The 27,353-nt window shown below is 35.4% G+C and overlaps 1 protein-coding gene across 1 annotated transcript; it reads left to right on the top strand.

Annotated features, from left to right (window-relative positions):
- The first annotated feature begins 6,375 nt into the window (after window positions 1-6,375).
- On the top strand, window positions 6,376-24,690 carry LOC150109161 (major facilitator superfamily domain-containing protein 6-like). Its single transcript, XM_090405888.1, has 5 exons — window positions 6,376-6,670; window positions 9,178-9,254; window positions 10,819-12,312; window positions 23,283-23,474; window positions 23,699-24,690. The coding sequence occupies exons 2-5, from the start codon at window positions 9,200-9,202 to the stop codon at window positions 23,857-23,859; spliced, it is 1,902 nt and encodes a 633-aa protein (XP_090262014.1). The 5' UTR covers window positions 6,376-6,670; window positions 9,178-9,199; the 3' UTR covers window positions 23,860-24,690.
- Window positions 24,691-27,353: the final 2,663 nt, after the last annotated feature.

The following is a 27,353-nucleotide window of genomic DNA, read 5'->3' as shown; positions in this document are numbered from 1 at the left end:
TAAGTAACAAATTTATTATTTTAGTTCTTGTGAAATTATTGCATTATTATTATTATTTATTCTAATACACCATAATAGTTAATTCTTAACTGTAACTCATTAAGTTTCATGTTTAAAAAAGCAATGCGGTGAAATGGATGAATGATGATTTGATTTTGAAGTCCTTTTTAGGACTTCCAGGGTAACAAATGGTAATGCTGTAGCCAATGAAGTTTTAACTGAGGCTCGGCTATTGCCGTTACCCAGCCATGACAAGAGCTTTTTAGCTCAATAACACTCCATCCACACAGATTTTCTTCATTCAGATGACGGGATAAAGAGTCAAGGACTCAGTCCATCGCCCAGTTCTTATAAGAACTAAGCAATGCGGTGATATTTCATGATGTCATACGATTTTTAAAGACTTCAGGTTATATTAAATTAAAATAAATCACAGTTCTTCAAATTTTATTATGGAAATAAACTAAAGCATTAAATTATTTCCCTAAACTAACCAATAAACTACACTTTTGTAAGTTTAGTCAAATCTCGACAATGCATACTTCATTCCGTAAATATTAATTGTGTCGCTAATCTCAACTACTAATCGAAGAAAAATAATAATTTCACTCACAACGTTCTATTCACTCCAAAAAACAAAGATCAAATTATCAGTTCAAATTCGAAATGATTAAAAAAAAAACAAAATCTACACAATCAACATACGTCAGAATATTTTTCTCTGGCGCCATCTCGTAACAACATATTGAAATATTCAAATTATTTAGATTTTTCTGTATACTAGCTAAATGATTTCAAATTTTCACCCCGTTAATCGGTGAAACCGATGGAAATCTACAAAAAAAAAAAAAATAATAAAAATACTATCAATGAAAGGAAGTAACAAAAAACAATTGAATTACCATACGTTTAAATTTAAGCGAAGCAGTTACTGGTAATTAAAACGAATAATTTAATTGTAAAAAGTGTATTTGGAGGTTGTTGAATATCAATATAAAGCGCTATAGCTCGGTTAACTCGGCTAAAACATTTCATCCACTTTTTTTCAAATAATATTCGGTTTTATTCATTAATCAACTTGCTTGAAAGTTTAGTAACTTTTCATTAACACATTAAAATGACTTATTGCCGTTGAATATTCAAAAATCCTGCTCAATATTTAATTTTTCTCACTGAGCAACCACTTTTATAATTACAAGTCTTAACCGAGCTGTTCTTAGGTATCTAATCCTTCATCTTTCTCTCTATCTCGCTGTTATCTGGATGCTGCTGCTGCTACCATCGTTCATTTATCATTGCCATCTCTCTTTTGCATCGCGGTGCATTATAATATTAGAAGGACCACTGGATTCTTTCGGCCTGCCCATTCATTAGTTATCATTAAACAGCCATTAACCAGAACAACTACAGGAAGAGATATTTGTATTTAAAATAACGCAAGAGCGCTTCCTTTGTCCATCACTAATTTAATAGAGTTCGTGCAGGGGGTATTTGTCCTCGTTGGCACGCCAACAGTTATTTGATGATTGAACAGAATAACTCGTCAGCGCGAATGAAAGTAGAAGAAAGCTCCGAAATGATGGCGGTTGGCTTAACACAGTCAGGTGATATGCCAGACTTCATTTGGAATGAAGTCTGGGATGAGTAAAGGAAGTTGGCCATAGTCCTTCCGCTTGATGTACTCGACGCATGCTCCTTGGGTAGATGGCGTTAATGTATGCTTCATGAAATTCTCTTTATCTCATTTATGATTTTTTTTCATAGATTTCTTAATTTATTTTATTTCTCTCATTCATTACGTTTCTAAAACCTATTAACAATCCATTAACAGTCGTTAGGCTATGGATGTTTTTATAATATATATATATTTGCGGGAATACAACCATAAACATTTCCGTTATCTTTTTTTTTAATTATTTACAAAACTGGAAAGCATTGAACTGAAATATTGAAACATTGAAATATTGAACTGTTATTTACAAGTGAACTTTAAGGATTTTTTTTTTTAATTTTTTAAGTTACTTATATTACTTAAACATGAAATATAGACTGTTGTTGAGTTGTTCTTTATGATGATCGCAAAGAAAATTAAAATGATAAGATTCTGTTAATTAGGTGTGTTCATCGGCTGGTTTCATGCAGGCGGGACAACACGAGGCATTGTTAGCTAAAGCTCTTCTGTCTTTTTATGAGACTAACTGATTTATTCGAAAAGCTCTTACAGTAGATCCTTCAACGGACGGGAGACTGATCAATGTATGCAGAGGTCAATTTGCTGAGCAGCCATTCATGTTGATCTGACAACCCCAAGATAATGATTCAGATTATTTGCCTTTTAGACAAATATCGTGAATGACAAACCTCATTAACAAGGTCCACCTTTTATTTTAGGAATTCACAAGCAGTGTCCAGCTTAATATTCCCTATCGAAGCCATTTTAAATGTCCACGAACTTCCAGTAATTAATCTCCAATTCTTCCATGATTTCTATTATTATTATAAAGGCTTCACATTCCTCCCATAGCCAGTTTAAAATATAATATCATGAACTATAAAATCATCGTAATAATATTTATTGAATATAGAATCGTTACGCAACCCGTATTTCTACGTATGATGATTATCGTTGTGCATTAGCACAGCAAATAATATTATCGCTGATCGCTTTGAACGATAACTGTCATGAAGACACCAAACAGAACACTTAAAACGCACTTTCAATATTTGAAGTGAGTCAAAACAAACAGCGAATACGCAGATGATAAATAACCGAACTTTAAGGCTTAAAACTGTTGTTGTTAGAATGTTTCGCTGGTACACTTTCTCTAGCAATATCTCCGATCTTGTTATGTTAGAGCAGCTGTTAAAGCAATAACCCAATCAAGAAACACGTTCCTCCTTACACACGACTGTCTGATACTTTAGAGTTAATATCTACGAGAAGATCAAATGGGCATGCCAAGAGATTAAGGTAAACATCTTAGACATAGTTCAATTGGAAATTCTTTTACATGTGGTTCCTGTATAAACAATCGCTATCTATTGAACTCGAATAGCCAATACAGATGACTGTTATTTGTATTTGGCGTGAAATTAAGACGAGATTAGCGCTCAAAATAGAGAAGAAATTTTATGCAATAGAAAGATAAGGAATGAAAACCGTTTACATATGCTGCTGGAATTATTCGAAAGTGTGTGTGTGTGTGTGTGTGTGTGTGTGTGTGTGTGTGTGTGTGTGTGTGTGTGTGTGTGTGTGTGTGTGTGTGTGTGTGTGTGTGTGTGTGTGTGTGTGTGTGTGTGTGTGTGTGTGTGTGTGTGTGTGTGTGTGTGTGACGGAAGTCATACGAGCAGAACTAACCACCATTCTCCAAATTTAAACTTGATTTATACATTTCCATTACCTTGACACGATTACAAAACACTGGCTATACAATACTTCAACAAAACTTGTACCAAATAAGTCATACCAATACCACTTCAACCAGTCTAAATAAATCTTTAAGATTCTTTGACCTCTTCAAGCAAACGTAAGACTTCTATAACTTCCTAACATTCCACTTATTTTAAAGTGTTTCTGGTGTTCTTGTCACTGTTATCTGTTTATCTTTCAGCCTTCTTTTGAAGGGTTTGTCTGTGCTTTGCTTTTTTTATTCTTTCTCTTGCCTACTTACCCACCTCTTAAAGCAATTGCATTGGAATAAGTTTCCAGTTCAATCAGGCTTGTTTCTCTCTCTCTCTCTCTCTCTCTCTTTATCTCTCCTAATCCTGCCACAGTCTAGACTACTTTTGGAATCTGACTTAATAATAAAAAATAAAGTGTACTTCGTGAAAGAAAAAACATGAAAATTATTTTCTTCTTGGTTATTACAAAAGAAAACTTAGTTTTTAGTTTCAAACATGATAAAAATGAATAATAGAACAGGATGATTTTCTTAAACAAGAATTCACACTTAAAAAGCAAGATGAAGTAAAAACTGTCTTTAAATAAAAAGTAATTTTGATAATGAAATGCCACTTTTTGTCATAATCTGCAAAATGAATAGAAATGACATCAATATGAACAAGAAGAAGCCTTAATAATTAAATGTTATCAACTTATTTTCAATTTATACAACAAAATGAAGGAATGGACAGAGATTAAGACTTGCATGGAATATCGCTTAACGTTTTATTGGCAAAAGCTGATCCACAAGTAGGAAAAGAAGGGTTGTTGTTATTATGTTTTGGAATTACCAAAACATAACAAACGTACCGAAGGTGCTGTGAGGGCAGTATACTATCTCGGATTGCGTGTGTTCTTCTGACTAGTTTGCCTGTTTTTCTAGATGAAAAGCTCGACTTTCCGGGAGGAAAAATCTCTTCAATCTCCGCATGAGACCTGCTAACTGATCTTCTGCTGGAAAGCCTTAATAAAGGTTCTTCCCGTTCTGGACAGAATTCGAAGCCACGTCTTTTTCAACGGAATGGTATGGTCCATATTGAATGAAGGTACGAGGAAAATGTAGCCAAGATCGCCTCGAAATTTGCTGGTCCTAAGACAAATCTCATTGCCTAAAGACTGATTTCGAGTACAAAAGTGATTTTAAGTGGAAAACATTGGAGAACCTCTTGAGCCTCCGTAACTCAGTCAGTATAGACGAAGCCCTTTGGTCAGAAAAGACCTGGGTTCAATTCCCGTCAATGACGTGAGGAACCTTTATCTGATCTCTTTCGACCAAAGGTGAGTTAGCCGATTTCATACGGAGGCAGGAGGGGTTCACCCGGAAACTCGGGTTTTTCGTCCCCCAGAACAGGCAAACCGAACTCGTGAACACACATGGATTACAGTCATGAATACGTCCCAGCCATATGCCGGTCCTGAGCCCGGATAAAATTGGGCGGGGGGGGGGGTTGGGAAAAGCAATGGTGAACTACCCTGTAAAAATCTCACCAGGAATACTTTGTGGGTAATGCCTACAAAGTCATCTGCTGTCGGAAACGACTGAAAGGTAAAACCAGTATCAGTAGAACTTCTAGTGAATTGCATTATGTTCAGAATGTGTTTGCTATGAAGTTAAATCATCATCTGCAGGAAGGAACCCGTGATGTGATTATTAATTAGGGGAACCTCGCAGTCAATGTAAATATGTTCTTTAGTTTAAATATCAAGGTACGCTCTTCAGCAAAGGAATCATTGACCTATAAAATAGAATCCCATTAAAGATTGCAAATGGGAGAATGAAGTTGGTGAAATAAAAATTCTGATTTTTTTTATATAAAACAGTGTATTGAGGTAGCAATTTCTTTCTCGGTGAAAAGAGCGATCCAGGCGAATTCTACTTAGAAAGGAAGCAAGTATAAGTCATTTCGATCTTACTTATTTTATTGTTTAAATACACGTTGTAGTTTTACTAGCAGGCTTAAACATTCGATACTAAAAGAAAAAAGAAGTCGGCAATAATGTTTAAAAATAAACTGCATAAAAACGTTGAATTATTCTGACAACTTGTTTTCGACCAAAATATTTATTGGACCATTAGGACAGCATTGCACTAACTTTAAAAAAGAGGAAGGTAAATCGTGTTTGTGAATGAATGTTGAAAAGAACTTGCCTCGTGTAAACAAATTTATAGGGTGAAAATGTTTCTTTAAAGATGGGAAAAGTGAGAGAGAGCGAGAGACAGAATAAATTAGTGATGAAGGTGATCTCAGGAAATGATGCCACTTTAGTTTTGCTGCTCTGAAAGATGTCCAAAAATCCTTGCATCGTCTTAAATTATGAAGTTGCACGTGTTTCTTTTGCAGGAAATTCGACTGCGTCTGAAAATGCAGCAGTTGGTATAATAAAATGTCAACTAAAAATATCCTAGCAAAATCTATCACATCTTTAAAAGAAAAAAATCCTGATTTCGATTCTAGTAATACACTTCAGTCGTTACAGGATGATAATAAACAAACTGCATTTATCTTTAATTATGTTGTTCGTAATATTCGAATTTATATTTAAAAAGTGTTATACAAGATTGCTCTATTTGGCTAAAGTGTCTGCTTAATGGACTTCAGGAGCAAGCTTCACCCCCCCCACCTCCTTTCTTCATATTCTTTAATCTCTTTTTATGCTTCTCCATACGTAGCTCTTCACTAAAAATCCACTTTACCCCATTTTCTTTCTTACCTTCAAAATTCCTGAAAATTTCTTCTGCTGTTTCGGCGCCGTGGATTTCCAACGGAATAGCTGTGTCGGATCTAGAGGGTCACTACTGATAAGCTACTAGATTCTAGCCGAATGGATAGCAAGTAACTCGAACTTTGGACAGAGCTCATTTTCGTCATACGTATTTTTTCTTCATCTCTCTCTCTCTCTCTCTCTCTCTTTCTCTTCAGTACGGCGTTATAGGTTAGCTTGTCTTCCACTTATTTATCATCATGACCTTAGCTTGCTCGTGCTCCGTCTCCAGCCAGCCATAGTGTGCGAAATAGATCGCTTCATTTGCAGTTCCTTGTGAACTAAGTATGAGACAACGATAACATTGAGTCCAATATGGAGAGGTAATCCTCAAGGGAATAAAAGAAATCACTTAGGAGACGACTAGAAATCGCTTCATTTCAAGACAGTAAAGTGCATCTTTTCTTGTTTTTTTTTTTTCAATCACAGCACGTGAAGGAAATCGCTATTTCAGAATTTTAAAAGGTAAGGCACTGTGAAGCAATCGAGATGTTTTCTATTTGGTATGATTGGCTTTTTTTTTTAAAAGTTGTCGTATACGTGTGAATAAATATCAGTTTTTAAGTTTTTACGTAAGACATACGGAGAATCATATAAATATTTTTGTCATGAGATCACGTGTGTGTGTGTGTGTGTGTGTGTGTGTGTGTGTGTGTGTGTGTGTGTGTGTGTGTGTGTGTGTGTGTGTGTGTGTGTGTGTGTGTGTGTGTGCGTGCGCGCGTGCGTGCGTGCGTGCGTGTGTGTGTGTGTGTGTGATCATTAACAATATGTCAATTCTGTCGAATAAAAAGAATACTATTTATTCTTTTTATTTATTTTTCATTATTTTTCATTAGGCTTCCTAATTAACACCAAATTCCATTCCTTAATGATTCCTACTAATGAATACCAAAGGTGACATTTTTATGACTCCTTCACCAAATGAAAACTCTTTTATCTCAGAGAAGCATTCACTAACTACACATCCATTTAATATTGCATACAGTACTGTGGATTAGATTATCTCTTTTAGGATGTTTTTAATCGCTTCCCAAAGTCAGAATTTGAAAGTTTTCAGGATCTCTGACTCAGCAAAGTTCGGAAACACAAAATATTAATCATCATTCTCTTTAGGGACAGCCTTTGATGATCTTTTTTAAACGAGCAATCGTAAATGAAATAATATTATGACAAAGAATTTCGTGTATAAAGTCGCTCATCTACATTTCTCTTCCAGAAATAAATTTTCTTTCTTAATTCAGGTGGAAACGCTTAAAAGGAGTTTTGATTTTTAAAACGCTTTCTGGTAATTTAATAGCGAAGCGAGATAAAAAGATAAAAGCAAAGAAAGATCAGATTTCTTGAGGAAGGCAATCATAAAATAATGAAATGCAAACTGTAAGTATCTGGGCAATTGAGCAACACTTGGCTAAACAGATGGTTTCTGTACGATACAGAATAAGAGCGAATCAGGTCACGAAGGAAACCCAGTACTTACTTAAATGCAAAACGGCATTAAAATGATAAAATAATAGCTATCTGAAATGGTTAGTTTTGATGTTGGCTTTGATAATCGTAGGTTAAACCATAATCCTAAAATAGAATGACTTTTAAGAAATAAATAAATATCTTTATCTATATTATATTTTATTTCATTTACGATTGCTTGATTTTATATTTATCACAAATATTGCTTGTTCTGAAATTCCTTAAGACAGTGTAGTTAACATGTGATTTTTTTAAATAAAATTTGATGTATAGCAACATATTTATTTGCACATATCTCCATTTTATCTCCATATATCATTCTATTTTATCAACAAGGATGTTCTCCGGATATCCCAGCTACCAAGGCACCCGTAAGACATACGGAGAATCATAAATATTTTTGTCATGAGATCACGCGGTGTGTGTGTGTGTGTGTGTGTGTGTGTGTGTGTGTGTGTGTGTGTGTGTGTGTGTGTGTGTGTGTGTGTGTGTGTGTGTGTGTGTGTGTGTGTGTGTGTGTGTGTGTGTGTGTGTGTGTGTGTGTGTGATCATTAACGATATGTCAATTCTGTCTCCGTCTGTGAATTATGACACACAACGACCAATGTGTGTGTGTGTGTGTGTGTGTGTGTGCCTTGAATGATGTTGAAAAGTATTAATATAATATACGAGTAAATATAAATTAATTAAAAATCGTGAAATTATAGTAAGGGATAATTATATATGAGCGAAGAAAAAATATCGTTTACAGATTCAAAAATAATATTGAATATAGAAAAAAATAGACTCAACATTAAACTCAGTTCTAAAAACAAACAAACAAAAAGAACAGTGCGCATGTGCGTGTATGTGTGAGAGAGAGAGAGAGAGTACAGATGTATCTTTAATACATTATGGTAGTAATATTTAAATCCTCTTTTAGATCTTTTTACGGTCTGTTCATTCAGAGTCTTCCTGTGTATAGCAGCTCGCTCTGATAAAAGCAATTTTATCCACTGATTGATCCAACACATTGGATTTTAAAACCTGTTTATCCGTATCCTAATGGTTTTATTGCAGGGGATTTAATTTTCAGAAACATAAAAGCTAACTGAAGCACGCATAGTCTTCCAGAAACGTACATTTTTATTCATTTATCTCTGTTTACTTCTCTTAGAAAAGAGATTTCTTTTAGATGTTATGAATAACTGTGATAAATCTCCGAATTATTTGCCGTACAGCAAGATTCCATCTTCCTTATCCTAATAGTAACAGAACCATTAAACTTTCATTGCTCCAAAATACTGAAATACTCTGTGTCACTTTAAGCGATATGCTTTTATTCTTCTCCAAAACTGCTATCACTACATTTCATATTATTGCTTGTGGTTTTGTTTGCAATGCTTTAAATAAGCGAATCAAAATTCACTACCGTGAGAAACTAAAATTAAATATTCTATCATTTTTATAATATTTTTTATAATAAATTTAAATATTTTTTATAATAAATATGTTTTGTTTTATAGAAGCAGTCCCTGGGGTTCCAAGATGCTGAATGCAAGATTAAAATCTTTGAAAGTTATATATTTTACATGGTTTGGAGGTAAGTATGATTTATTTTTATTAAAAATATTCATATTCTCTCTCTCTCTCTCTCTCTCTCTCTCTCTCTCTCTCTCTCTCTCTCTCTGCGATGGTTTGTTTGATCATTAACAATATGTCAATTCTGTCTCCGTCTGTGAATTATGACACACAACGACCAATGTTTAATGATCAATGCCACGTTTGTACTGCATTTTGAGCTGATGGCGTGTGCAAAAATGCCATCATTTTATCGCGATTTTTCTTATTGTGGTTATCATTTACATCCAGATTAAGTTACTCTGTCATATGCTTGAGTTAATATCCGTAATAGAATGGGACATTTTCAATTGATAGACAAGGAGATTTCTGACAATTTTTAATAATTTGTTATCAAGATGACAAACTTTAAGGCACACAATATCAAGTGCAGGTTGTAAATTGCTCCGATAAACAGCTACTTTAAAGATTAAAAAAAAAACACATCTCAGATTGTTTTATTAGTGTTATTATAATGTCAAATTGAGTTACTTTTTCATTTTATATCTTTGCAGTTCAAGATTTTTTCATTCATTTCGCAGTAGTGTATACAAAATTAACAATCACATGCAACTAAAACACGACATTATAGTGGGGATCTTTTGTACAAATTAATTCCTTAAACAGTGCATCTTACTTGGATCATCCAGGTATTATTCCATTAATGTTCGCATTCCCTTATCTTTGAAATGCAGAGAACTTCTTGAAAACTTGTAAGCTTTTAAGGAAGGAGCTCATTTGTTTATATTTAACTCATCTTAAGTGAATAATATAAAGACACCGATAATTACTTACCTTTGCACTGCATACAGTCTCCTTCTTTATTATTATTATTATTTTTATTATTATTATTATTATTATTATTATAATCATGTTTCATACAATTATAATGTATTTTCAAGATTAATATTTCTTCCTTAATTCCAGTGCTTGTCTAAGAATCCTCATAAAACGTAGCACCAAAGAGAACTCAGAGAAAGCTGCTATATCCATAGATTCATATTTCCCTATATTAACGCATCTATCAAACACAATTGCTTTTCTCGATCACGCTTATATTTTATATGTGGCATATTATGTTTAAAGTATGAACTATCTGATTTTTAAACTCCCATAATATTTTCTCTTCTTTTCTTGACTATCTTATACTTTTTTTTTCCATCTTGGATACTGGGAAATTATACTTTATTAATACCAATGCATCCTTTTAACGAATATATCCCAAGTTTTCCTAATCTGTTTGGGAGAATTTTCGGCAGGCGCTAATTAGGGAGTACGTAGCAAAAACTATCTCTCATATTTTCGAACCGCCTTTCCGCCATCCTTTCGTATTAATATTAACAGTTTTATGTAAAATTATTTCCTTCTGGACTGTTTTATCAATAAATCCGATCACTTCATTACGTCAGAATTGCTTTAACTGCACCCACCATTCTAATTATATAAGAAAAATTTAATCTTCAGTAGGGGTTTCAATAACCCTAAATACATTCACATTGTGGCATTTTATTTAAAAGGCTCCTGACAGATGATTTTTCTTTTAACAGCTACCGCATGCCTTCTTCCATTCCTCACGATTCACATGCGTCAATTGGGAATCACAGTCTTCGAGGCCGCATTGATCAATGCTCTTCTACCGTTCATTCAATTTCTGGGATATCCCTTAGCGAAAGTGTTAGTCCGCAAGATGAGCGGCCACAAATGGGCAGTCACCGTAGCTCTCTTCATGAGTGCGTGCACAGGCACGAGTCTTTTGCTTACTCCACCGGCTCCCAGGCCTCAGCCGGAGCTAGTGTCACTCCACTTGCAGTGTGGACCGTCCTTCAAACCGCACGTGATCGTCAACAAGTGTCGGCAGCAGTGTGACATCGTACCGTACGGAGAAGGTGTCGACGTGCAGTTTACCGAGTGCCACGTGGACTGTCCTGATCCTCGAGCTGGTGGTGGGTTGATGAACACCGCTGACCTGTGTTTCGACGACAACTTCGGCAGGGTGTGTCACGTGGTGGAAGTGAACAACAGCTTATCAGAGAATTTCACCTTCGGTGTGTATTTAGGTCAGCCGAGGGACCAAGATCCATTGTGCTTGTACCCCGTAGATGCTGTGACCTGGCACAACAGAATATTCCAGCAGGTGACGTGTCCTATTATACTGCGGGAATTTGACAACAGCAATTGTTCTCTTAAGTGCTTGTTTGAGGAGGTGCCCAAGACCGTCGACTCAGGATTGGTGATGTCTGGCGAGAAGAGTTGTCTTCACTCCAACTGGGACAAGAGGGTGACTTTTGCCATCTATTTGGTTCTCCGCTCCCTGTTTCAACTGTTTCTGGGCGCAGGCCTGTCACTCCTGGACCTCATTATGCTGTACATTATAGAAATAGAAAAAGGCCGTCATACATACCAGAGGGTTTGGTCTTTGATTGCAACCGCTATCTTATGTCCAGTAGCTGGCCTCACTGTAGATCTCAGAAGTAATGAAAAAGAACAGACGGATTACTCGTCCTTGTTTTTTATATTTGACGGACTTGCAGCTGCAACGATTCTGGTAACGTCCACCCTTGACCTCTCGGGTATGATGCCTCCGAAGTCGAAAAGTATCATGCAGAAAGTACCATTACTGCTTCGCTTACCCAAAGCTGTGCTTTTCTTGCTGGTGATTCTCTGCATGGGAACCATCTGGGGATTCATTGAATCCTTCCTCTTCTGGTATCTGATAGACTTAGACAGTCCTCATTACGTCCTGGGTCTTACTCTGACTGTAGGAGCAGTTCTGGGATTTGGATTTCTAGTTGACTGTAGAACGTTTGTGAAGAAAGTCGGCCGAGTTAACCTTTTAGTGATGTCCTTAATTATCTATTGCCTACGGTGTGTGGCTTACTTCTTCATACCTTCCTACTGGTGGGCACTTCTCTTGGAAGCGCTGGAAACCATCACTTACCATTTGATGTGGGCAGCTTCGGCGAGCTACGTGGCTTCTCTGGTTCCTAAACTGCTCCTGCCTGCAATGCAAGCTTGCATGGGTGCATTGCATTATGGGATAGGTAAGTATTCAATAAATAACAGATTTCGAAATAAATTAATTAATAAAAGTTTCATTGAGTTAAGCAACATTTTGATAACATTTGAAGCAATATTAAGAAATATTATGTTGCGATTTTTTGATAATATTACCGATAAGCATATTTTGATATAATACGGTCATAATATGCAATGAATTTATCGCAACAAACCAGAATATGGTCTTATCAAAGTCACACAGTTGTCATACATATTGTGGTATCTTAAAAATATTTATATAATCTTATAATATTATATGTTAAATATTATTATTATTTGTAATTTTTAAAAAAGATGTAATAGTTGTTTATATTTTCTTTTATAATTAAGTTAAATCACACACACCTAGTTATTTTTCTTATCAGTTGACAACATATTTTGGCATACAGAAATCTCCTTTTACGTGATTACATTCGGATAATTGTGTTATGATTCATGGGTTACTATAGTTCTATTGAGTCAGAGGATGGATTGATTACAATTGCGATTGATGAGGATTAATTTCTAGTGAGATTCGTTAAGCGAAAGGTAAGGTTTCGGTTTTAATGCAACTTTTTCAGGCCCTCCCGTCAGTACTCTCCCGCCTCTAGAAGGAGATTTCGACTGCAGGTCTACACTTGGTGGAAAGAAGGGACGAGACAGGTCCTGAATCACACAGCCTCCATTAAATCACGGGTTGATTTAATTTAAATTATTGCTACAACGCTCGGTCTCGCTGGCAGTCCTTTTGTGACTACGGGACCTTTCTTTGCTGGTAGATCATCGATTTGATCTACGGGATTTCACAATTGGGTTCTAGGACCCGCTTATCAAACTTTAAGTTTTGATAATTTACACTGTTAGACATAAACATGGAAAAACTAATAGACGAAACAAAATTTGAAGACGTTTATCGGGAATTTATCCGCTTACGTGAAGTATTTAATAATAACTGGCCAGGAAAAGTAAAACTCTATGACACATTACCCCCCCCCCCCCCCCCCTCATACACACACACAATTGTCAGAGACAACAGTCTGGAAAACCGTCACCATGAAAACGTGACGGCGTTGGACATATGACAGCAAATCTCGGGGCAGTCGCTAGATCCTGAGGATGCGGCAATATCCCAAAACAATGCCCATCATATATTGGATACAGCTGACACAGAGGAAGAATTCCAAACCGTTAAAACTAAAAAAAAAAGAGAATTTCCGTTACTAGAGAATCACCTAAAACAGTAGAAATGGAGACTGATATTAATACAAACTCAAAAGAAAGAATATCCCCAGTCATCCTAAGAGATAAAAACCACTGGACACCAGCTGTTACTTCACTCCCAACTCCAGAAATATCACGAATTATTACGAAAGCCACTAATACAGAAGAAGGAATTCCAATCCAGCCAAAAACGTTTACCGATTACAGACAACTAACAAAATTGCTGGATAATAGCAACCTACCATCCCACACATTCGCACTCAATAGTGAAAAAAACCTTAAAGTTGTGCTCAGAGGGGTAACATAATCCATTATAACAGACGAAGTACAAGCAGATCTCCAAAATAAAGGCTTCAGACCTACAAAAGTGAGCCGTATGCGTAGAGCTGATAAAACACCTTACCCTCTAATATTGGTAGAGATCAGCAAAGACCAGAAACACATCTATGATCCTCAAACTATCTGTGATTTAGTCATAAAGATTGAATCGCTAAAACACAAATAAACAACGACGCATGTCACCACTGTCAAAAGTTTGGCAACTCACAACGCTGCTGCAAAGCAGATTACCGATGTGTTAAATGTGGTTGCAAACACGCAACAATTGAATGACAAAAAAACCCACACACAGCCAGCAAAGTGTGCAAATTGCGAAGGCCCACACCCCGCAAACTACAGGGGCTGCATAGCATTTCCTTAAAACCAAAAGACAAACTGAAAACCAGCAAACCTATACAAGAACGCACGTCCTCTCATCAAACCACAGTCTCCACAACGGACGGAAGGTCGTAGGCTGAAATTACGAGACGAACCTAACCTAAAAGACCCAAATCCAAAACCAAACCCGTCACAGCAAACCAACAAACCTATCCTACAGAACATAACAAGCCACATAGGTGAAATGTTTGCTGAACTTCGGAAAACCAACCCAACTCAAGAAGCCAAGGTATCATCTTATCACACACACAATCACTGCTTGTCGAAATCCTTAATGGGTAAAGCTAAGAGAAAACCTAAATCATTGCTGATTGTCATCTGGAACGCAAACGGACTATCCAACAAGATGCAGGAGTTTGCAGCAGAAACCCAAGCAGGCATCATCCTCATAAATGAATCACACCTTCGTCCAATTGACAAGATCAGAATCAACAGTTATAGCACTTATTGTACAGACAGATCCTATGCAAGAGGAGGAGGCACCGCCACCTTTGTCAAAAGAGACATAAAGCATAATACAATTGCCGAACCCCAAACAGAACACATGGAAACCACAGGAATAGAAATACATATGGGAAAACACAAGCAGTATCAGGATATACGCAGCCTACACCCCCCCCCCCCCAAAATAAAAACTCCTTAAATCTGACTTAGATGTGATACTAAACACAGGCAGAGCAGTAATCATAGCTGGAGATTTTAATGCCAAACATTCAGCCTGGAATAGCAGAAACTCAAATATCAACGAAGAATACTCAACTCTTATACTACCTCACCAAATATAACAGTAACAGGACCCACAGAACCAACACACTACGGAGCAACCGGACGTCCTGGTGTACTCGATATAGCTATATTAAAAAACATAGCGCACAGATATCAAATACCTCCAGTCAACGACTTAAGTTCTGATCACAACCCCATCGTATTGCAACTAGGCACCATACAAGATTTAACGAAAACACCATCACCTTTATAAAATGGAAACAACTTTCTCAGCCTTCCAGGAAAACCTTGGCCCAGTACCACATATAATATCCACTGAAGATATAGAAAAAGCAGTGAAAACCTTTGAATAGCAATTACTAACAGCAATATCACAGGTAACAAATATAACCAAAGTGTGCACCACCAAAGAAAACAGGTTAAAAGACAATATCAAAGAACAATGGGTCCCGCAGATAAGCAGTCAGTTAACAGAGCAACAAACCAGATTCGGTATGCCCTAAAGGATCACCGAAACCAACTTTGGAATAACAAAATACATTACTTAAACAAAGAGGATTAGTTATTGTGAAGAATGATGAGATCACTTCGTTCGAAACGTAATACGCTTCCTCCAATCCAATGTGAATATAGAGTCGCCTACAGTGATGAGGAAAAAGTAGAAGCATTTGCAGAGAGCTTAGAGAGACAATGTAGTCCCAATCATACCAATATAAATATAAACGTCATAAGAAAAATCCACACCCAAGTGCGTAAAATATCTCAAAATGACTCATTCCAAGCCATCAACAACAAATCCGTGTCGCCAGCAGAGATACATCAAATCATAAGAAAACTAAACAACAATAAAGCTCCGGTTCCGGATGGAATACCGAACAAGGTGCTCAAACTACTTCCACGAGTTATGCATCTGGTGGACATCACTAATGCCATCCTTCGGCTAAATTATTTCCAAGAGCGATGGAAGCTTGCGGATGTCTTCCTAATTCCAAAACCTGGAAAAATTACACATTTTCCACAGAATTATCGGCCTATCAGCCTTCTGTCATGTGTAGGCAAGATAGCCGTACGCGCTATACTAACATTGATTCAAGAGGCAACAGATAACAACCACGTCATACAAGAAGATCAATTCGGATTCAGAAAACAGCATTCTACAACTCTCCAAATTTAGAGTCTTTGAATAAATCACCCAAGGTTATGAATGGCACCAACATTTTGGCGCAGTCTTCCTGGACATAACACAAGCATTTCGTAGAATTTGGCATCATGGTCTAATTTTTAAGTTACACTAAGTAGGAATCCCATTGCCACTAGTTTTACTTATCAAATCATATCTGAATAACAGAAAATTTAAAGTATAACTAAATGGAATCAGATCCACAGAGAGGAGAGTCATGGCTGGAGGCTCTCTGCTATCTCCCCACTCTTCTCCATATACATCGCAGATCTCCCCGAGTTGTCCCCGTCCATCACTGCCCTCTATGCCGATGACACAATTATCATAGTCAGATCCCTCCGTCCACATCTGGCCTCAACTAACTTACCCCTCTTCAACCCGGGGACACACAACTAAAAGAAACATCAATAGATTACAGACGATCCAGAAAACAAATGCCTAAGAATGACATTTAACGCCCCTTGGTTCATCGGAACCTCCGGTTACACCAAAAAGCCAACCTTCCAGATATCAAGACCTACATGATAGGCATTGCCGAAAAAGTTTTCACAAACACAGATAATCACTCAAATCAACTAATTCGACAGGCAGCGGACTACAAACCCTCAGATCGTTTCAAACATAAAAAACCGAAATCCTCCATCGCAAGAGAAAGCTGATACAGCATCAATGCTCACAATGAGCGTGTAAATTACCCGCAATAATCCCCTCTCACAAAAGCTGAAATCAGATGAAGGGATGAAGCGTCAAGGACTCGGTCCCTCTCCCAAAGAAGTTCCAAGTTCTCCTTTTACGTAATACATTTTCGCTAAAATTGTACTAAACAGCCCTTGAATTAATTTTTTCTATAAGGTTTAATTCAGTAGTATTAATAAACAAAAGTTTAATTGAATGGCATGAAATGAAATTCAAGTCAGTAATATGGGCATTATGAGCAAGACTTTCTGAAACTGAAATATAAATATTCACTCAGATGTTCTAACGACGGTTTGTTTTTATGATCTATTTTTATTCCCCACAATTCTAATTAGCACCCGCTGAGCGAATTCATTCGAGACAGATTTTATGTCTGAGAACCGTGTTTTCGTGAAGCGTACATTATTTTAAAAACACCATGACTGTCGAGTCGGTTTTAATATTCTACGCGAACATTTCTTTCCAGAATAAGCGAAACGATGCTCGCCTCCATCTGTTTTGTAAACAATCCCTCTGAAATTTTAATAGACAAAACTTCATTTTCTACCCAATATTGTCTTCTTGTTTTGCATACTAATATCTCAAGCCAGCAGATATACACGAGGATGGGATGTGTCAGTAAACAAGACTAATAAAACGGTATTTGGGAAGAACATATCTGAAGAACGGCTGCACGAAACGTTCTTTCTCGGTCATTATTTGCGTCTGGAAACGGTGAATATATTTGCAATATTTCAGCCATCTAAATAAAGGAAGAGAGTGGCGCGAGATGAACGCGCACTTGCAAACACGCGTTTAGCTTAGTGTGCAGACATTGTTGGAATTGTTTTTCGAAGGAAGGAAGCACTCTCCAAAATGAAAACAATTTATCAGTGTTACAAAGTACCGTACACTCATTAACGAAGAATGGGATGCGAAAAAAGAGGTTAAGGATAAAGTAAATTATAAGAAGGGTGGTGTGTAGACAGAAAGAAACGCGTTATTTACTTCTATTAAATTACTGAAGTCGTTACTAATAATCGCTGGGGCACAAAGGAGAGTGGTTTGTTTTAGCAGTGACAGTTGTTGAGCAAATAGTTTTCATCTATCCGGCTTCAGCGCAATGACATAAGGACGTGGTTGACTTTCATTACGGTTTGCGACCGTCAGATATCGTATTGCTATGTTAACAAAGGTTTCGTGGTTAATTCTAGGACGGGAATGGAGTTCTGGTTTTGAACTGGTTAGAATTAGAGCCGAAGCGAATAAACTAGGCCGATATTATTATTTCTGGAGATCACTTTCATTAAGATAATGATGTGTGTTGACTGTTTCGATCAGCTACTTCTTAAGCTGCAGTAATTGACTTTCATTTATTTAAAAATAAATATTTTTATCTAACGAAATTATTTTCTCCATATTTCTCCACAAAATAATTTTTCTCCGTTAATAGAGAAAATTATTTTCTCCATATTTCTCCACAAAATAATTTTTCTCCGTTAATGGAGAAAATTATTTTCTCCATAAGCAAATGTGTGTTCCAGAAATGAATGTATGTTGTCTCGTTTAAATAGAAAGACAAAATGGATAATGAGAGGCACTATTTTTATCCTTCCCAGCTTCATTTTTAGTTATTATGTGAAAAGACAAAAGGAAGAAGCATTTATTTTAAACTTTAGCACTTAGCCTCCAACGACAACTTACGTAGCTGCTAATCATGAACATTTCAGAGTTTATGAGGATATTTTGTAGAATAAATTTCATAATCGCAAGTCCGTACAAATGACAACTATCCTGGAATTGAATATGAATATTGTAAAGAAGTGATTCGCTCTTCCCCGCATTCTACAGTCACTGTTTGTGACTGGAGAATGTGGGGAAGAGCTTTATCTATCTTAATTTACAAGCGTAGAAAAATGAGTGCTAACTCAATCGTAGACTGGCTCTTAGGAAATGCTTATATTTTTCTATTAATTTAACTTGAAGACCATTCCCCCCCCCCAAAAATATTTAATTAAGAGTTACTTATTTGTCAAGGCATCCTATCACTGTTGTCATGGTCTTTGGTCTTTTGTTATCTATCCATTGTGACGTAATAACATGTTGTTTCGATCTCTGAAACTAGATATGAGTATTATTGGGAGATCATATCGATTTCCTAATTTATGTAAGCTTATTAAAGATTTTACTCTCATATTTCGATCTTTCCAGATTGTTCAGAATAGAAAATTGAAATGAATCGAGCGAGCCTCTCATCTCATTTATAGCTAACGAAATATCTTCCTTCGTATCCACTTTTTTTGCTCTTGGTGAGACCGTTTGGAGATTATACGTTCTGTGTTTGTATCTATTGTAATACAGTTTATTATTGCATCCACTTGCGAGGAATTTCGATATCCAAAGTACAATATTTTTTTCTACAATTCGGTTGGTGTCCAATTTTAGAGCTTACAGCTCGCTGTTGTTTGTATGGAACGAGTTCTCTTTTTCTCACTCCCTCATTGTACATTATTTGGATCATTACAAATAAACTTAACTTTTGTAATATTAGTTAAAAACACTCTCTAAGTCAGTAAGAGATTTTTCTCTGTTAGTAAGAGATTTCTCTCCACAAACTCTGAGTAATACTTGCATTCAAATGAATCAGTGGTTAACTTGATTTTTTCCGTGTAGTTTATCAGAAATGGCTGACATCGTTGAACATAAATAAAATATTTTTACCTAATTCCAACCAAAGAAAAACCGAAGGGAATAAAGTCCGAGTAAGATGAAGAAGCCATTACAATATTTTAATTGTTGTTATTGTTTGTTTTTCCTACTCTAAGTGTGACGGTACAGACAATAAAACATGCGCATACTTAGTTACAAACTTAATGGTAAAGTAACCTAAAAATCAAATTTTGTGGGCCCATTTGAAGTCAGGTTACGAAACCAATTTTGTTTATTTCAGTAAATTTATTTATTTATTTATTTATCACAATCCCATCCAAGAAATGTTGAAAAACTAGGGCCAAGAATTACATAATATGAAGTACTCCTCTATAGAAACCAAACATGGTACTGTTTTAACCCACTTTAGACCTCCAATAAGTAAGACATCCATTCAACGGTGAGATGGGTTCAAAGTTGTGGATTGGAAGTGCAGAATAGGATCGCGGCCGCTCTACTAAGCAGAGAGGCAAATTAATAGTAGCAATTAATTTCATTTTTGAGTAGTTTGTTAATATCCGTAACACATCAGAAAATTACCGATAATAGTACGAGAAGATTTCAAAGTTATAATTTCTTCATAAGAGTGCTTCACAATTTCCTTCACGCAAAACAAATTCGAAGAGTATTACCAATAAACTGAAAGTTAAAATATTTAGTTTGCATAGAAAAAACCAATATCTAATTTTTTTTCGAATATTCAACTAGATGACTTTTTCCTATTCTGTTCTCTAGCATTTCAGAAATATTAGTAATTTGTTTAAATATTTCAATGCAATGAAAGCTGTTCATGACCGAATTCTAAGCACAGAATCTTCCTGCCTTCGACAATCTGCAATGGTTAAACCATCGAACAATAAATCCGAAAACAAAATTGACAATAACCGATCACAAACTATTAGAAGGCAACCCATAAATGTCGCTACATACATGAAAGGCACTAATCTATTACTAGTCGTTCCTAAACTAAATCTTCTGAGGAATTCGAATAACTTGAATTAATCTAAGTATATCAGAGATGCTAACTTGGCAGGAATCTGCGGCGAAGTAGAACAACTGACATTCGTTGAGAAATGGATGAGAAAGGTCACCCATCCAGGTTTAGTAGGAAAGGTCTCCTGATGGAGCTTTGCCTCTCAAAATTAAGTGACCTCGTTGTGTAATTTGCGTGCTGGATTGCACTTAGGATAGTTTTATGTGGATTGAAATGTTCTGTGAGGAGTAAGATTGATCATTACGGCAAAGTACACGAGCACGCACGCGCACATACATACATACATACCTACGAACATCGAATCAAGTTAGTTCCTTTCAATAAACACTTATCAACACGCAAGCCATGCATTCCACTCTGTCTAAAACTAATCTCAAAGTTACTAATGAGGAAAGAAGCACAAAAATATTCAATCAAACCTTCTTGAGACTTTTCTTTCTCATCCCTTGAAAAATACAAGAAAAATATTCATTAGCTTGGAGAGAAAAAAACAAAACAAAGCAGAATGACAACAAACAAGAAAATAATCATTATCAATGTAGTTTATTTGTTAATTCCTCATTTAATTAACAGACTTATTAGCGATGGAGTTCAGTGGCTATTACCTTTAGATCCGCTAATTACACTGGTTGGAAATAAGCCACGCGTCTCTGAATTACCACGTGCTTCCTATGCGCACTTTTCCGCACAACACTTGGAAACTGCCAAAGCGATTAGTTGTTATAATGTGGAACCCAGTGAAAAGTAGTTTCTTGCTTGCGGCAATTAGTTAGCAGACAGTTATTTGCTTACACTCCCGACCTGAAGACAGTAGAATTAGGAAATATTGTTTTCCACAAATTAGCTGCTGAAAGACAATTTAGCAGTTTGCACCAAGCTTGACTTCGATAACGGGCAGCAATTAGTTCGAGGCAAATTACTTAGGCAACAAAGGAACTTTGAAAAATGGGTTCTTTAAATGGTTGCATTTCTTTAGTGTTGGAATAGTCCAGAGAATCTACACGCATTTAATCTGACACTTCTCTGATCTCGGGAAATTCATAACGAAATAATTATTTCAAATTTCCTTATGCAATTGAAAATTAATTCTTATGTTAGTTAGCGAAAGAGGGATTTTTTTTTTTTTTGTATTAACAACTAATTAGAATTGCCTTTCTTCACTTCTTCATGAGAATAATTAACTTTTTTTTTTGCAATAACTACGTTCATTTATAGAAAAACTGAGCAATTAATTATTTAATAAAATCTTTCTTCGTTTAATGCAATTTAGTTACTGTCAAAACAATGATGATTAAAATTTTGCTGAAATTAAAAGTGGTAGACGATATCGTACGAAATAAATATTGACTGCGTTTTATTAAATGATGCAACACAACTTTCATTATTCAAAATAGCGAATAAAGATAATTGTTATCGATTTCTCTGAAACACGTGTTCTCCACAGTTTTATCGTAATCATTGTTTAAAACAACAATGAACAGTCGAATGATCAATATATTTGTATGCTTTATTAAAACACGTATTCTCTATTGTTATACAGTAATTGTTTTAAAAGTAACAATGAACACTCAGATGCACTCCGTAATTGTCATTAAAAGTAATAATGAACACTAAAATGATCTCCACATTTTCATTAATAATTGTCAAAAAACAACAATGAATAGTTACATAAATCTATTTCGGCATATACTAAAAGATAACCTATAAGTTCTTATTAAATATATTTTTCCTTTATATCTAATAACCATAAATTCAAAATTCGGAAAGTGTCTCAAGAGAAGTAAAATGTACACATAATTTTAATCACAGCTTCATTATCTTTTCTCTTCTCTCCTTCTTAAAAACATTTCATTCTTTGACGAGTTTTTGCAATTAGCGAGTTAATGAATTTTGGTGGATTTAAAAAAAATGACGAACTGTTTTTAGGATGTACTTGAAGAGCGTGCGATGTCATTTCCATCAGAATTTTTTTGTTGTTTAAATATGCCATAAAGTTAAGGTCATTTAAATATCTTATGATAGCTAATATTGCAGTTCGTTTTGCTTTTATGAAATAATCTAGTAATTTAGTTAATTGTATCGTGATAATTTTATTTAATCTCATTTTAATCATTCAGGAAAAAACTGAATGCATTCGTTTAAGAAAATAAAGTGATCTTAGATATGTTTTAAATTAGTTATCTAGATGGTAACAAAAATAGTTCTTCTTGAAGTCCTTAACGGCAAACATCAAAGTCTGTAATGATTATCGAACCCATTAAAGTTGGACGCATAAGATAAGTATTCTCAAAACAGATGGCTCATCTCCCGTTCGTTCCACCTGTGCCCACCTCACAATTAATGAAATAATGAGGAATTCAGAATTCAGCTTACAATGAAGGAATAAAATCCAAGCCTACATTCACTGTTACGTCCATTATTGCGTTGTTTAGTACACAGTAGTCAGAGACAACAATGGTTTAGAAATAATGTACATAAATATAAATGTTATATTTTGTCTTTTGGTATATTTTTCCAAACAATGATTGGAGTTTGTTCTTTTTTTTAATTCAGCGTTTTCTATAAAATATCACAAAAATATTTGCACGAAAGTTTTCTTTCTTTTTTTTTTTTCGGGGGGGGGTGATTTTTCTGTTAGATAGTTAAAGAAGAAATTTAAGCGCCAGGAAAATATTGTGATACTCTTTCGATGAATGCTATTTGCTTTTCCATACGATATAGCACTGACTTTGTATTTTGTTGGTTTCCCTCAGGCCGCAGTCTTGGAAGCCTAGTAGGAGGGTTAGTAATGAGCATCTATGGGTCTCGTGTAGCTTTTCTTGCCATGGGAATTGCCGGAGGAAGTATTGGTTTACTTTACCTTCTTCTTTATCACGGAATCTTACGGAGGTGTCGAGGCTATCACGAACAACAAAGAAAAAATATTGAAGATGTTGTCAGTGCAGGTAGGAAAGCTATGTTTATATTTTAGTTTTAAAAATAATTCAATTGTGTGTTCATTCAATACTTAAATATGTACAGAAAATGTCTCTCACTTTTGAAGTAAAGTGTACTTTTAAAATATCTTGTTATTTTTTATCAGAGAAAGGGTATACGTTTGATTTATGTGTGATATTAACTGCAATCTTTTGTAAATATCATAAATCCTTATGACTTTCTTTCTCTACAGGTACTTTGACAAAGCCTTCAGCGCCACCTACTTCATCTGTGGAACAGCCGTTAGTAGCAGAATCAAACGATGGAGAGAATTCGAAATCCAAATGCTTAGACGATAATTTACAAATAGAATTTTCTCCAGATAAAAACAAACCAGAAAAGAATACTTGCTGACGTCATAGGCTCCAAAATATTTGATTATTATTTCTGTTAAGCCTATTTTCCGTAGGTTGCCAAGCATTAGTTTGTTGGCTGAGCGATCCAGGCAACTTCTCAGTAGAAATCCGGTGGCAAATAACTTTTATTATTGGACATTGGTTTCTTTGTACCACCGGTCTACAGAACTCGTTGTTTGTGAAAGTGAATAACAAATTCCTTGAGAGATTATTCAATAATTTCTTGAACGTTGAATTGCTTCAGCAAAGCACGGTACAGGTATTTCTATTTGCGCAATATTACATAAATAGCTTGTGCAAACAGCTGGATGTCGCTCCCATGCAGGTGAACAGACCTCCGAATAGTCAGTCCGGCAAACTCTTATCAACCAGCAATTTTTATTCCCTTCAGACATTGTTCACTCTCTAAAAAATTTTTAAAAAAATTTTAATCACCGCTGACAATGGTTTTAAAACACAGGAAATACTTTTAGAAGAATTATCTTTATCCACTTGTTAAGAGCTGGTCCAAAAAAAGGTTTAAAATATATCTGAAAGAAGTGTGTTTTTCTTTCAAAAGAGCAACAATTAACAACGAATGCACGATAATGGAAGGAAATCGATTAGTCAGAATTCCTAACAAACTTTTGGTTTAAAGTAAACAATGCAAAAACTGTTCATTGTTGTTTTAACTTAACAAAACTCTATTGTTGAACTAACAATCAGGAGACTGATAGGAAACTTCACTTTTAGGAGTCTTTATACTATCGCTTATAGGAAACTGTATAGAAAATGAATACACATGTTTATATTTGTAAATATTGTATTATAAAAAAGTTTGTAAAAACAATATCCGAATTATGATTAAATTCTAAAACCCAATACACAGGGCACTTTTTTTTTTCTTTGGTTGGTAATAAATAGTGACTTTTCTGTTATTAGAAATATTCTTTCCCTCTAGAGAGTTTATCGGCCTAGCAATGACCGAATAATACCTTAATCTCATAAAACAAGGAGATTTGTTAAATTTGTCTTTCTAATGGTGAAGTGTCTCATGCGAATTAACGTGACATACTTACGATAGTAACATTACATTACCAGTCGATTTGCAACACCAAATCGCACATCTGTAAATCTAAAGAAAATGTACACTTGGGATATGTAATCAGGATAACGTGAGACAAATAAATCGGTAGAAAAATATGTATGAAAAAAAAAAAACATATGTTTAATGGAAACACTTCATTTAGTAGACTATACAGCATTCAATGAATGAGTATAATTTTATCTACATTTTAACGGAACTTGCATTATCTTTTTTTTTTACATTAGATATAGCAAATCAAAATTAACCTCTAAAATAAAAATATAATGGGATTAAAATGAAAACAGAACTAAAATAATTAAATGAAAAGCCTAGAAATTGTAATCAGCTACATGTATGTCGACAATTTCGATTATGTTTTGAATGACTTAACTTGGATGACGGACGTTTCTAGGACGTCACCAGTGGTACAAGATCAGTACCTTCGATGTTGCACTTTGCAATATTAATCCCCAAGAGGTCACTTTATGAAATTTGTGAAGATTTCTTTACAAAACGAAGTTCCCCAAAGGATTCAGTGACGATATGCAAGGGGTGGTAACGAAGGGGAGGAAATGCTGGTCCATTTTTCAGAAACAAACAGCGTCAAGCGAAAGAAAAAGTTAAGTAGAGAATCAAGTCTAGTAGAGGAGAAGAAACTTGAAATTGGCTTAATAGAGTTACCGGGAGAGAAAAAAAACCTCCACATGAGACCGTTAACTCACCTTTAGTCGAAAGAGACCAGATAAAGGTTTCTCGCGTCACTGAATCGAACCCAGGTCTTTCCAACCCAACAGCTTCGTCTATACCGACTGAGCTCTGGAGGCTCCTAGAATTTATTAAATAGTCAAAAAAAAATCTTTTACATGTGTGAAGCCGTTATTCAAAATACTTTAGGCTTTTCTTTGAAAAAAGTAATAGTTCCTTTAGTTAGATTGCAATTTCTTTATTTCACGATTTGTGTGAAAATATTCCGGATACATCTGCTGGGAGGAAATGCTGGGACCAGCATTTCCTCCCCTTCGTTACCACTGCTTAAGTTCGAACGGAAGGAGGGGAGGGGCCTTGCACAAACAAACAAAAAAATCTTTTCCCTTCCACCCAGAATAAACAGCCATTAGGAAGGTTCCATTATTTGGTGACAAGATTGATGGCTTTTCACTCGGCTGTCATTATTCATCACTTCAACATTACTTGGACGATTTTAGATCGTCTGCATTTTCCGTATACATCATTTTTAGAATCGACCGAAAGATGTGCCGTTTTCCTTCGCTCCCGTACGCTTCATTAAAATTCATCCGCTGTCGTGTGTTGACTAGAAAAGTTTGATGGGATTATTTGAAATCAAGAACGAAAGTGCGAGAAATAAATAATAATCAACAACAAACCTTAGTTTTTATTTGAAATGATCAACCTATCGTCAAGCATGCTTTTTCTCTCCTTTGTGAGATGTTGTCGCGAACTTTGAACGCATCGATTCCTTTCGGTGTTCGTTTATAATATCATGTGATTTATGGTCGACTTCTCTTTCCGAAATGTTTTCCCGGTAGAGTAGATGCTGTAGAATCTTCTACTGTATTTATTATTTATATATATTCACCGGAATAGTGGATTGAAATTGTAACTATAATATCGATATATCCATGGCTGAGTTCTCAGTATGTCATTTGTACCGAGGCATTGGTAAATGTAAATTCCTTTCCCATTTTGTAAATATGGTGTCTTACACACAGGAAATACCGAAGAATTTTAGCCAAATTAATAGCACTTTGCAAACAGCTGCTAACCATGATTTATGAAAGTCCACAAATAGTATATAAGTCCCTGTTTTTGGAAACATTTAAGAAAATAATACGCAGGGGGAAAAAAAAAAGTTTTCTTTTTCGTTTTACGGTGCCTAAAATTAGCCATAAACAGCAGTGATGCATTTCAAGTTTTTGTTTGTTTCATAGTTAAACTGAAACCACTTTCTTGTGCCAAATATCTCCCTTTTTTATTTTATTTTGTGAGATAGCTAAAATCATCAGCCATTCTGTCTGGAGCATCAATTCTAAAATAAACTCACGCAATAAAACCAAGATATATATATATATGTGTGTGTGTGTGTGTGTGTGTGTGTGTGTGTGTGTGTGTGTGTGTGTGTTAGTTTGTGTGTACAACAATCCTTTAAAATTGCTCCAACTATGGTATTCAGTCATATTTTCAATATTTTCCATTACCATACATGCTGCTATGGAGATAAACTGCGTTGAAATTCAACAATACTTAATAACAAACAGATTTCCTTCTTTGTTAATAAACATTGTTTAATTTCAACGCAGTTTATCTCCATAGCAACATGTATGGTAATGACAAATATTGAAAATATGACTGAATATCATAGTCGGCGCTGTATTTTGAATTATGAGAAATGGGCATGGAGGAACAGC

Source organism: Typopeltis vanoorti, chromosome 2 (assembly GCF_054136105.1).
Source record: "Typopeltis vanoorti isolate ZY-2024b chromosome 2, IOZ_Tvanoo_1.0, whole genome shotgun sequence".
Classification (NCBI taxonomy): domain Eukaryota; kingdom Metazoa; phylum Arthropoda; class Arachnida; order Uropygi; family Thelyphonidae; genus Typopeltis; species Typopeltis vanoorti.
Note: the sequence above shows the minus strand (reverse complement) of the source record. Positions and strands in the feature narration are given on the sequence as shown.

Coding starts and splice junctions, on each gene's coding strand:
- LOC150109161 (XM_090405888.1), top strand. CDS start 9,200: ATGCTGAATGCAAGATTAAAATCTTTGAAAGTTATATATTTTACATGG. Junction 9,255..10,818: donor ATATTTTACATGGTTTGGAG/GTAAGTATGATT, acceptor TTCTTTTAACAG/CTACCGCATGCCTTCTTCCA. Junction 23,475..23,698: donor TGAAGATGTTGTCAGTGCAG/GTAGGAAAGCTA, acceptor CTTTCTCTACAG/GTACTTTGACAAAGCCTTCA.